Here is a 12,500-nt window from a genome sequence, read left to right as displayed (position 1 = left end):
GCAGGTGTTCTGAGAAAGGCACCGCCTCTAGCCAGATGTACTCAGAAAAAAATTACTAAGTATTCTTCTTCAGGTACCATAGCTCACGAGCTGAGAACGAACGTAACGGAAGACGAACGAACTCCTGCAGTGTGCATTGTGGCATTGTTTAGTGTGGACTGTGTGCCGAGACATCACTGTGGTGATTGTGGTGGTTGTGGTGAATGGAATGACTAGTGGCGGAGTTGGCGACCATATCACGTCAGTTGCTGCTGCCACATCCACCTGCACCTTCAGCGCCGCCCACTGGGAGCTGAGCCAACCTGAATCCCTCCTTCAACTCCTCCTCGTGCATCCCATTGGTAAACACAGCCAGGTGAGTCCTGCTGTGTGTGTGTGTGTGTGTGTGTGTGTGAGAAGTTGTGGTGTCTTTTGATGCTTTTCTCTAATGTTCCTGAAAGGGTCTCATGCAAACTATTCCCTGCTTTCCTATACCTGAAGCATCGCAGTTGTGTCGTTGTTGTTTCATCCGGGTCTGTTCGAGCAGGTGATCGGAATGCAGAGCTACACCACTAAACGAGGTAGTTAGAGATGCGCCACTTTGGTCATCTAGTCTTGGATTATCTCATACTAGGTCGGTAGTGATTGAAGTGATTGTTGTTTTTGTTTGCACTTCTCTCCTTTTTGTGTGTCCTTGTCTTCATATTCTTTAGATCTCATATTTTTTTCTCATTCATTCCTTTCATTTTTTTTTCGTCTTTCGTTCTTTCTTTCCTTTCATCACTCACTCATTCATTTCTTTCTTAGTCTCACCGTATCCATTTCACTCTTCATCTTCACTTATTCTTAACCTAAATCCTGCCTTTCTTTCCTTCATTCTTTTTCACCTCCTTTCTGACTACATTCACTCTCTCACTCACTCGAACCTTGAAACGCACCATTTATTTGAACACGGACGCATTATCCATCACGGACCGCCCGCCACCACTTTCCACATTGTCTCTTCGCAGTACTCCTGTTCCTTCACCTGCGCCTGAGCCACTAGATAAAAAAAAAATAGGATGCTAATATTGTCGCCATTTGTCACCAGTGTTGCCGCTCGGTTCCCTCCAGCTTTTTTTAGCTCATGTCATTATGAGCAATCACGTGAAGCATCCGTGTGGCGCAGATTTGATGTATAGGTGTGGGTGTCACCGTTGTCACTCATGCGGCTGCTACACACACGCACACACACATACACATATTTACATAGCTACAAAACATTACTATTATACCATGTAAATTGAATTCCTGGACACATTCAAGGTGGAATATGATAAAGTTTTGACGTTTCAAGGAAAATTTGTAAAAGAAAAACACGAGTTGTCATGCTAACACTACATTATTTGAGAGGTGCATGTAAACTAAGCGTTACGTGAAGAAGTTTTTCATCTGTAAACTTCTGCCCGCGCTTCCCAAAATTATCGCTTGTTTTGTGTTCTTCCGTTCCGTGCCCAGGTCCATAACTTGGCTCGTTTTGGCTTGTGGTTCCCCAGCTCTTCCCCATCTTTTCCCTTCCCTTCCCTTTTCCCTTCACTTCCCTTACTCATCCCGCCCACAACAGAAAAAAACTGACAGCAACGAGGAGAAAAATGAGAGGAAAAGCGCCACTAACGAAGACAACAACGAAAACATCATCAACAACGACAACAGCTGGAGGGAACAGACAGGGAATATCATTATCGAAAAAAAGTGGAATATGCAATAATGGCTTGCCGTTCGTATGTTGGACATCACTACCACCACAACCACCACCACCACCACAACAAATGCGACGACAAAAACAAAACAAAAACAACGACAACAACTGGACAAGAAACGATGTCATGTACAATGTTAAGAAAACGAGGAAAAATAAAACACAACAACTAAAACAACAACAACAACCACCACCACCACCACTACTACTACTACTACTACTACTACTACTACTACTACTACTACTACTACTACTACTACTACTACTACTACAAAAACAAAAACAAAAACAAAAACAACAATGAAAACCTCCAACAAAAACAAAACACTCACCTTATCCACCAAAAAGCCGCAACAAATGTAAATAAACACGTTGCAGATTATTATTACATTCCTCCTCCTCCCCCCCCTCCTCATTATCATCATCATTATCATCATTATCATCATCGTTGTCGTCGTCGTCGTCACTCTAATCCGCTGCGACGTCTGTCAGTTCGCTTTGTGGTGTTTTGTGCTCCTGACGGTGACACTGACGAGGTGGCTCTCAGGTTACTGACGGGAGAGAGAGAGAGAGAGAGAGAGAGAGAGAGAGTAGTTGTATGTTTGTCCGTTTTCTCTTCTGGTCCTCGTGTTTATTTCCTTTTGTTTACTTTAGTTGACGTGTTTGTGTATCTCTTTAATTATGCTGGGATGAAGAATTACAAAGTACGTACGACCTCCTCCTCCTCCTCCTCCTCCTCCTCCTCCTCCTCCTCCTCCTCCTCCTCCTTCTTAAAATTCAAGTTTTTCTTCGTTTATCATCCATTGTATTCGCCCACTCTCTCTCTCTCTCTCTCTCTCTCTCTCTCTCTCTCTCTCTCTCTCTCTCTCTCTCTCTCTCTCTCTCTCTCTCTCTCTCTCTCTCTCTCTCTCTCTCTCTCTCTCTCTCTCTCTCGTGGTCAGTGCCAAATGTATTAATAGACAACCTTAATATCTTTCACTTCTGTCTACCTTCCTGAGCCAGACCCTTTACCTCTCTCCTCCTTTTCTCCCAGCCTGTCCTCAACACAGCTCCTTCACCCTGCCCTGCTCTCTCGCCCCAACCTGCATCGCCCCTTTCATTCGAGGCTCCCCTTTGTGGTGCGCGTCGTCTGCTCCTGGCATCTCGACCTTGAACACTTTAAATTCCTTCAAAGTTCAAACCCAGGCGCCGATTTGCTTATCCTGTTTCATTCACTTGAGGTGGACTGATGTGTGAAAGATGACTGATAGTAATTGTTCTTTATTGGATGATAACGTTTGGTGTCTGGTGGAATGTATTGACGTTTATTGTTCTTATTGTATGTGGGAGTGTATGCAGGCGCTTTGTGCAGAGGGATAGTTGTTGTGGCCTGTTCGGTTTGATGGTGTGTGTGTGTGTGTGTGTGTGTGTGTGGTTTAAGTGTATTTTTTTATCACTGCTGTGAGTGTTGTATGCTCGTGTAAAGGTAGTAGAAAGAGTAGAATCTGTAGTTTTATTTTTTATGTTTTTTTTTTTAGAACCTCATACAATTATTTCTTACTGCAGAGAATACAAACTTCAAATTGCATAGCATAAAAAGCAAAATCTATTACTTCGTCATTGCATAGAACAGGAAATACGATATTAACATACTCGTCACACGGAGAAACACAAACAAGTAAGAAACATAGATGCATAAGAAGCATGAATATATTCAGTGTAATCAAATTCACATATAGAAACACACACACACACACACACACACACACACACACACACACACACACACACACACACACACACACACACACGCCTGGTAGCTCAGTGGTTAGAGCGCTGGCTTCACAAGCCAGAGGACCGGGGTTCGATTCCCCGGCCGGGTGGAGATATTTGGGTGTGTCTCCTTTCACGTGTAGCCCCTGTTCACCTAGCAGTGAATAGGTACGAGATGTAAATCGAGGAGTTGTGACCTTGTTGTTCTGGTGTGTGGTGTGTGCCTGGTCTCAGGCCTATCCGAAGATCGGAAATAATGAGCTCTGAGCTCGTTCCGTAGGGTAACGTCTGGCTGTCTCGTCAGAGATTGCAGCAGATCAAACAGTGAAACACACACACACACACACACACACACGCCCGGTAGCTCAGTGGTTAGAGCGCTGGCTTCACAAGCCAGAGGACCAGGGTTCCATTCCCTGGCCGGGTGGAGATATTTGGGTGTGTCTCCTTTCACGTGTAGCCCCTGTTCACCTAGCAGTGAGTAGGTACGGGATGTAAATCAAGGAGTTGTGACCTTGTTGTCCCGGTGTGTGATGTGTGCCTGGTCTCAGGTCTATCCGAAGATCGGAAATAATGAGCTCTGAGCTCGTTCCGTAGGGTAACGTCTGGCTGTCTCGTCAGAGACTGCAGCAGATCAAACAGTGAAACACACACACACACACACACACACAGCAAGTCACCGCCCTGCATCACCACCACCACCACCACAACCAGACGGGAGAATAACCACCCGCCAGACTGGAATCTTGATACTAACCCCTCTCCCCTCCCTTCACACTTCCCCTTCCTATACCCGAGCTTGGCGCCCTTCATCATTTTCTTTAGAGGTGCTATCTGGATGATGTTAGGCTTCACATCGATCCTCAGACTCGCAGTGGAGTTTATACAAAGGCATATCAATTTTAGTGTTGCCTTAGGCCTCGCATGCATGTCGCGTGGCTGGCTGGATTGCTTATAAGACCTATGAAAATGCTTGGTCTGTGATGTGTCCTACTGTGTGTCTTTCTGCTTTTCGTATTTTCTATGTTTATGTATACCTTTATCAGTCACAGGAAAGTTAAGGATGGTGGGAAAGGATTCTATTTTTGTCTTTGGTCTTTCTATCTTTTGAGAATCTGTGTTTCTATTCGTCTCTTTTTAATTATAGGAATGTAAAGAAAGTTTGTTTGTTTGTTTTTTGTCTGTGTTTGTGTATATCACTGTTGTTTATTTATTTATTTTTTCATTTGTATTCGTAGGAACATACTGTAAGTGAGGCTGCAAATGGCCTTTGTTTATATGTATCCGTTGATCTGTCACCGTCTCTGTCCGTCTCTATCTGTCTGCATGTATTTCTCTATATCGCTGTCCTTTATAAGAGCACAAGGAGAAGAGGGAAGTTTGAAGAATTTACCAGGCCTACACATACGAAACATGCCTACCTATTTCCATCTCTCTCTCTCTCTCTCTCTCTCTCTCTCTCTCTCTCTCTCTCTCTCTCTCTCTCTCTCTCTCTCTCTCTCTCTCTCTCTCTCTCTCTCTCTCTCTCTCTCTCTCTCTCTCTCTCTCTCTCTCTCTCTTTTCCCCCAAATGTATGTCTGTAAACACCACTCCAGCTACCATCTCCTTTCTTCCACTCTCCTCGCCTTTCATCTTTCCTCTCTTATCTTCCCTCTCTCCCTCTCCTTCCCGCTCCTCTCTTTTAATTTTGTTTCGCCGTCGCGTCTCGTCTGAGGATGATGCAACGTTCACTTACCTCGCTCTCATCGGCGTCTTCTCTTCGCTTTCATATTTCGATAGCATGATTTTGTTGATTATTAACTGCTGTCACATTTGTTTACCTTCAACTTTGCCTCAGGTTGTAGCGTGGAAAGGTGCGTGCGTGCGTGTGTGTGTGTGTGTGTGTGTGTGTGTGTGTGTGTGTGTGTGTGTGTGTGCTTGTTTTATTATTTATTACGCTAATATTAACGAGTTTTAATAAGTAGTCACATTTAAATCTTATTATAGTTGTAGAACGACGGAGATCATCTTAAGAGAGGGAGAAGGAAGAAGAAGAATACAAAGGAATACAAAAGAAAGCCAAACAGCAACAGACCTTTTGGTCCTTTCGAGGCTATTTGGTAACTACTTCTTAATGGCTACAGATAAGAGAGATAGGACAGTACAAGAGAAGACGGAGGAGGAGGAGGAGGAGAAGAAACAAGAACAAGGAAAGAAGGTGCAGGAGTACGTGAAGTTACGAATGGGACTAACATTAATAATAAATAGATACTTTAAAGAAAAAAGAAAACGAGAGACAAATATAATGAAATAAAACTATCCCACCCCCCTTTTGACCTACCATTGAACGTTGCATAATTCCCTTACCACCAATTATATCAACACAAAAGAAGACTACCCTTTCTCACCGATAATCTACCGTACGTCAAGATCCCCAACCTTTCCGCAACGAGGCGCACACTGCACCATACTCTGAGCATCGCGTGGCGTGACGAGTGGCGGGAAACACAGCTAAGAACTTGTATACAAAAGTGCAGTGACAGTTCAAGAGCAGCGACCTTGAATCCGTTCCGTTCCTTCTTTCTTAGTCGCCCGTAGCAGCTGGTCGGGTGAGCGGAGGGGCGAAAAGGTGGCATGATTAAAGATGCCCTCAACCTTCCTAGCAAGATGTATTTCCTCGTTAGACGACAGAGAGGGACAGGGAGGAGCCGTCCCTTGAGGTTTGAGTGTGGAGGGAGGGTGGGCTTGAGGGAATTAAAGAAATGAATAGTGGCAGGTGTTGAAGGTATCTTTTCTGGGAGTAGATCAGGTAGAAATGTTGTGGAACGTGTGTGTGTGTGTGTGTGTGTGTGTGTGTGTGTGTGTGTGTGTGTTCATGGTTATATCATCTCTTACCTCTTTCTCTCTACGACTTTAATCTCTCTCTCTCTCTCTCTCTCTCTCTCTCTCTCTCTCTCTCTCTCTCTCTCTCTCTCTCTCTCTCTCTCTCTCTCTCTCTCTCTCTCTCTCTCTCTCTCTCTCTCTCTCTCTCTCTCTCTCTCTCTCTCTCTCTCTCTCTCTCTCTCTCTCTCTCTCTCTCTCTCTCTCTCTCTCTCTCTCTCTCTCTCTCTCTCTCTCTCTCTCTCTCTCTCTCGTTAAAGTGAGCGTACCAACCAACATCTTTCCTATTTAATCTCCCATTATTTGTGTGTCTAGCATATAATACTGTTCCCACGTATGTTCTATTATACACTTGTACTCTAATAGGCAACAGACGAGAGCGAATTCTTTTCTACCAACTATATATATTTGTATCCCTCACTATAGTTACAGTAAGATTATCAGCACCTTTCACATATTGTCTCCTTCCCTCTCCTCTTCTGATACTACTCATATGCTTCATTCCTAACCAAATACACAATAGACGGGAGCGAATACTGACTTCTAAATTGTACATATATTTAGTACATTTAAGTATTATTATATTTTCTCCTTTCTTCTGCTTCAGTTATACTTTGGATCCGCTCAGTTTCCGCACTCATAACCAAATAAACGATAGACGAGAGTTCATTATTTCCTACTCTCTATTCTTGTTTGGTATTTTTGTTTCACCTGGAACGGCCGTGAGAGCGACGCAGATGAGGAAGTTTCGACAACAAGAGTTCACTAGTCTCTGTGTTCTCCGAATCGTGGATGGCACTAGTGAACTATTAATGTACCAAGAAGTATTGACCTTTCCAACATCGATCTCGTGTCTCCTCCAACCCTTCCCAATGTCCACTTCAAAAAAATTGCGCAAGGGTCTGTTCTCTCTCCTCCCCTGAGTTATTAGCGAGTTTTGCGACAAGCGATGAGTGACTTTGTTGCGTTCTTAGTTACGATGTGTAGGTTAAAGAACTACTTCACGGAAAGAGGAGATAAAAAGTGTTATTGTTGGCATGGTCGTAGACATAGAGACATCCGATGAAAATGAGTAAACGTTTGGAAGTTCTTTACCATGTAGTAGAAGAGTGAAGATTGATAATGGTGGTGGTGGTGGTGGTGATGAGGATAAAGATGGTGGTACCAGCCCTGTGTAATACCGTCCCCTTGTTATTAATGGTATTATTGCTGTTGTTGCTACTATTTTTACTATTACTACCATTACTTCTATTGATGATAATGATGATGACGATGCTACTACTACCACTACTACTACATATTATTCAGCCACTATAACTACCAGCGTGTTGTTGTTATCATCAGGACCATCATCATCGTTTTGAACACCGTCATGTCACAAGCATCAGCATTCCCTCCTCACACCGGGACGCTTCACCTTTCCTCTCTCACCACACGAACACCTCACTCACTCACTCACTCCGTCATTCCCCAGCGGGAGGCAACAGCGGGACGGAGCACGAGCTTGGTCATTCTCTCTCCTCTTCCTGTGGCGGGTAACATGACACGGTAGAAATAGCTAGCATGTGTGTGTGTGTGTGTGTGTGTGTGTGTGTGTGTGTGTGTGTGGAATCCGCCAATTAATCCTCTCCCCCTTTTGTTTGTCTTTATGTGTTTATTTATCTTTGGGCGTCTCTCTGTTGTCTTGGTCAGATGGAAGGCTCTCTCTCTCTCTCTCTCTCTCTCTCTCTCTCTCTCTCTCTCTCTCTCTCTCTCTCTCTCTCTCTCTCTCTCTCTCTCTCTCTCTCTTTTCCTCTCTCTGTTTATAAATGAATCACTAAACTTTCTAATAACTATTTACCCACACCAACACCATGTAAGTCTAGTCATCTTACTTTTATGGGCAAGATATACCTGATAAATCTCCGTGACCTCACCCGCTTACCCAGAGTTACAGGAGGAGAGGAAGCGAGTGTTGTGTGGTGTAGCGACAGCATCCTGCGTCACTCATTTTCACGCACTTCTGTTCCCCGTCCCGTAAATTATTTATCGTCGTGCATAATTCACTGCACGTGTTTATTTTCTTACTCCCCGGGATATTTGCTTGACCTTCCCCGGCCCCCTCAAGGCACCAGGAAGTATTGTGTGGGACTGCCAGCGCGACACGGCCACTTCTGGTTCTGGTAAATGTTTCTCTCTCTTTTATAATTTATGACGTTGATTTTACGCATGTTTTCTTCTTTTTCCTGAAGGGTTTGTTATGGTGACCTTCCATCGCGCGAAACAGGAAGAGTCACAAGCGTCTCAGGTTTATCTGCCTCTGCTCGACTGTTTCTGTTTCGTTATGTAGATAAAGGAGTGTAAGAAACAGGAAGATGATGGAGAGGAGCAAAGGTGAAGGTTGAGTGTAGCTGTTAAGTTTGTGTGTTGAGAGCGGTGGACCCGGAGGTATTTTGTTTACGAGACAGGGGACACCAGGGCCTCTCCCCGCGGTGCCTCACCACCAGCTGCCCACGCCGCCTCCCAGCCAGCCAACCAGGCACTGTGAGACACTCAGCCCAAGACGACATTGATTGCTAGAGGACATATCTTAACCTCTCCGGAGATCTGCAAAACTTCCTGAAGACTCGTGTTTCATTGTGCGTCGATACATTTCTGTGAGTCGATATAAAAGGAAAAATGTTACTGGCAAATTTATCGTCTGTTTGTTTTTTAAAGAACTTGACAATGGCGTCGCGGATTGCAGGACGTTATGCGCTGCGAATCCAAGGACACTGGAAGACACTAGAAGGTGAGCCGCAGGATGGAATGCCCTTAACGATGACGCATAATTCTTTAAGACGCTCCACAGAATATAGATTTTTTTTTTTTTTTTTTGTAATATGCCCAGTTTAGTTATGGGATCAGTGGCTTCCTGTATTTACTTTTATTTTCTGTTTCATAAATCATTATATACTTAAAGATTTATTGTTTTAGATCCTTTCCAAACGAAGGTAACTATTGTGGGGGAAACTGTTGCCTTATCACTCCCTTCTCACCCTTCGTTTCCCCTATCCGCTGTCTCCCCGTTAAGCCTTCTTCCGCTTACCTGCTTCTCAACACCTGCGCCAAACGTTTACTCCAGCCTCACCTTGACGCCGAAAACATCTTTTTGTACCGCGTATGTGGCTCTTCCTGGGGTAACGCGAGGTGGCAGGTGTGGGTGTGCCTCTCTGTAGGTAACTGTGATACCGGCCAAGGTCTTCCTCCACCAAGACAGCGAGAGAGAGAGAGAGAGAGAGAGAGAGAGAGAGAGAGAGAGAGAGAGAGAGAGAGAGAGAGAGAGAGAGAGAGAGAGAGAGAGAGAGAGAGAGAGAGAATTAACAAAACTGTGCGAGGAGAAGCGAAACACGGGAATTTATTGGATAGTGTTCTGATGAAGATCGAGTTTGTTCTTTAGATGAGAGTATTTCACAAGCAAGCAAATGAATCGACTACTTTTTCATCCTTTCTTTGTGTACTCAAGGTCAACCTCCAACTTACGAAACAGAAGGATTTGTTGAGTGATGTTTCGGAGGATGATCGAGTTTGTTCTCTATATTAAGATTAGAAAGTGTAATTTTTTCACTAACATTTTCTTAAAGTTTAACATTCTGCTGCTTTATTGGGCACTCCTTTTTGTTTCTCCGTTCTTCCTTTGCTTGAGGTGCTGAGCCAAGGACGGGACACTAGTTAGCTTGGAAACAGAAGCCAGTTTTTAAAGTGTACTAGGTGCGATATTATTTTTCATCTTTTTGTTCCTTTCCTTGAGAATTATGTACCCGAGCATTCTGTTCCACATAAACGTGTGTTTGCGAGACATTGTGTTTATGATGCCTACAAAATAGTGGCTGTGATGTTTTGTGTTTTATGGAAGCAGAAATGGGAAGTGGATGGGGTTCGTTTTGTTTCTGATCGAGGTTTGTTTGCCAGTCAGTGTATACGATGCTGAATTCCCTGGCACACACTGCATTATTTTGTATGTATATACTAGTCGGTAGCCACTGACGTCAAAGGCATACTGATTACTATCGCTTTTCTTTTTTAGCTGTAAACACTCCCACCGGTTCTCCGTCACCATCCGCCGTCACCAACAACAACACTTCGCAGGAACGAGGAACATTTTAAAACCCCATACCTGTGAACTGTGTTTCCTCTAATTCTAATTGTGCTTTCTGGAGTCAATAGCAAAAACTTCCCAGGATTCTTCAAACTCAGGAGAAGGAAACTGACGAGGAAACAGTGCTGCTAAAAATATGTACAATAATGCTTGGAAATTTTCAAATATAAACACTTCTGAGGAAAGGAAAGTAGGAGGGGTGGGAGGATGAGGAGCTTTGTACTTTTAGCGTGCCAAAAGTAGTTAGAGAGAGAGAGAGAGAGAGAGAGAGAGAGAGAGAGAGAGAGAGAGAGAGAGAGAGAGAAGGAAGTTGAAGTGATAAATGGTATGTCACGGGTCTTCATTCTTTCTCATCTGAAGGGTGGCCGCCCATCGAGTACCACTTTTACAACCTTGGCGTGGAGGAAGCAAGGGTCTTGATGCATGCTGGAGACTTATCGATCTCTCCTACCTCGACTTGTTCACATTACTTTTGAACAATGGAGGAATGATGGTGCGACTTTTTTTTCAGGTTCTATGCGTGTAATTTGTAGATTCTCTCTCTCTCTCTCTCTCTCTCTCTCTCTCTCTCTCTCTCTCTCTCTCTCTCTCTCTCTCTCTCTCTCTCTCTCACTGAAAATATTTAGCTATTTAATACATTTTTCCGTAACCCCTACCGAAGAGAGAGAGAGAGAGAGAGAGAGAGAGAGAGAGAGAGAGAGAGAGAGAGAGAGAGAGAGAGAGAGAGAGAGAGAGAGAGAGAGAGAGAGAGAGAGAGAGAGAGAATTTGGCACTTTCCTTCATGGCCTCGGTCTGCCCCTTCCCTCCCTCTTCCCAATCCTCCACGTTGCCAGCTTCGCGTGTCTATTTTCCGTCTTTCCTCTTCTTGTCCTTTTCTCTTATATCCACCATGCTAAGTCACTGCGAATCTTCATGACTCCTCGGTGGGTCAGATGGTATCATGAGGGATGGCGTTCTGTGTATCAGGGAGGACGTAAAGTTCTCATTGTTCACGAGGGAAACTTGTGTGAGTGGTCTCGCGTGCCACCTCCCGGGGCATCCACCACCTACGTGTCGGGCAGTGCCAACAAGGTGCCGCGGCCGAGGCGACACACAGACCCCATAGTTAAAATTACAATCAGTGTGTCAGACGGGAGGACAACAGCAGCAGCTCCCACGTCGCCTCCACCGCCGCTCATCACCACGCCGGCAGTTAATCCCAGCTTTAGTGAACGTGATTAGCTGACGTGAACGCTAGCTGATAATTGCACTCTGAAAGAAATAAGGAACATCATTGACGTGCGTGTAGCTGTTGTTGTCTGAAGACGGGCGATCATCATTGTGGCTTCCTGCTCTTGCACAGACACTGGTTCAGGCGTTGGGCAGTTTGAACGTCAAATAACATTTCAGCTTCAGCGCGTCAGTTAATCCATCGAGCTGCATTGTGGTTGCGTGAGACACTCGCACTCCTCCAGCATGGTGCTCAACACCAAGTCGGGGTAAGTGTGGCTGTGGTGAGGAGTCTTGGAGCAGCGTCAGTGAAGTGAAGTATTCATTAAAAGTTTTATAAGATACTGGAGGCTTTCTGGCGAGAGAGTGTTTCCATCACTCCTCATCCACATCATTTCTAGGTTCTTCCATGCAACCTGTTAGAAATTGATGCCTCAGAAGTCGCACAGATGTTTTATTTGGACTCTTTATTGACAGAATCCATTGACCGTGTTTTAATCTGTTTGTTGAGTCGCCGTGGCCTTGCTTGTGTCCCGAAAGAGTCAGGAGTGACAGGTTCATAACATTCACATGTCGTGTCGGGCTTGTCGCGGGTGAAGTGTTGCAGATGAGGTGCGGACGGGCGGGGCGGGGCGTCAGTCGCTAGATGACCACGGACCTAACGCAGTAGGGTTGGCAGTCTCGTGTTGCACCTTTGACGTTTACCTGTCAGCGTATAATCGTTTCACCAAGTTTCACAGGGTTAAAATACAAACATTTTGCGTGACAGGAAAAATAAATGCCATTGCAAGTCATTGATGGTTGAGGCATGAATACTGAATGTCTTGGGGGTAGTGACCCGCGCCA

The 12,500-nt window shown here is 44.7% G+C and overlaps 1 protein-coding gene across 6 annotated transcripts in view; it reads left to right on the top strand.

The window, feature by feature from the left end:
* LOC123504703 (ras-related and estrogen-regulated growth inhibitor-like protein) overlaps window positions 1–12,500 on the top strand; it is a 47,510-nt gene that overhangs the window by 5,456 nt on the left and 29,554 nt on the right. For 4 of the 6 annotated variants that reach the window (XM_045255443.1, XM_045255442.1, XM_045255441.1 and 1 more), the window contains exon 2: window positions 74–355. The exons of 1 other annotated variant lie outside the window; for it this stretch is intronic. Coding sequence is in view for 1 of the 5 variants with exons in the window: in XM_045255439.1 (XP_045111374.1) it covers window positions 11,901–11,923 (23 nt within the window). In the remaining 4 variants the exon portion in view is untranslated. Of the gene's footprint in view, window positions 1–73; window positions 356–11,401; window positions 11,924–12,500 lie in introns of those variants that run through there. One more of the 6 variants, XM_045255439.1, reaches the window with a different exon arrangement.

This window comes from Portunus trituberculatus, chromosome 17, assembly GCF_017591435.1.
Source record: "Portunus trituberculatus isolate SZX2019 chromosome 17, ASM1759143v1, whole genome shotgun sequence".
Lineage (NCBI taxonomy): Eukaryota > Metazoa > Arthropoda > Malacostraca > Decapoda > Portunidae > Portunus > Portunus trituberculatus.
This window is presented reverse-complemented; position numbering and strand designations above follow the sequence as displayed.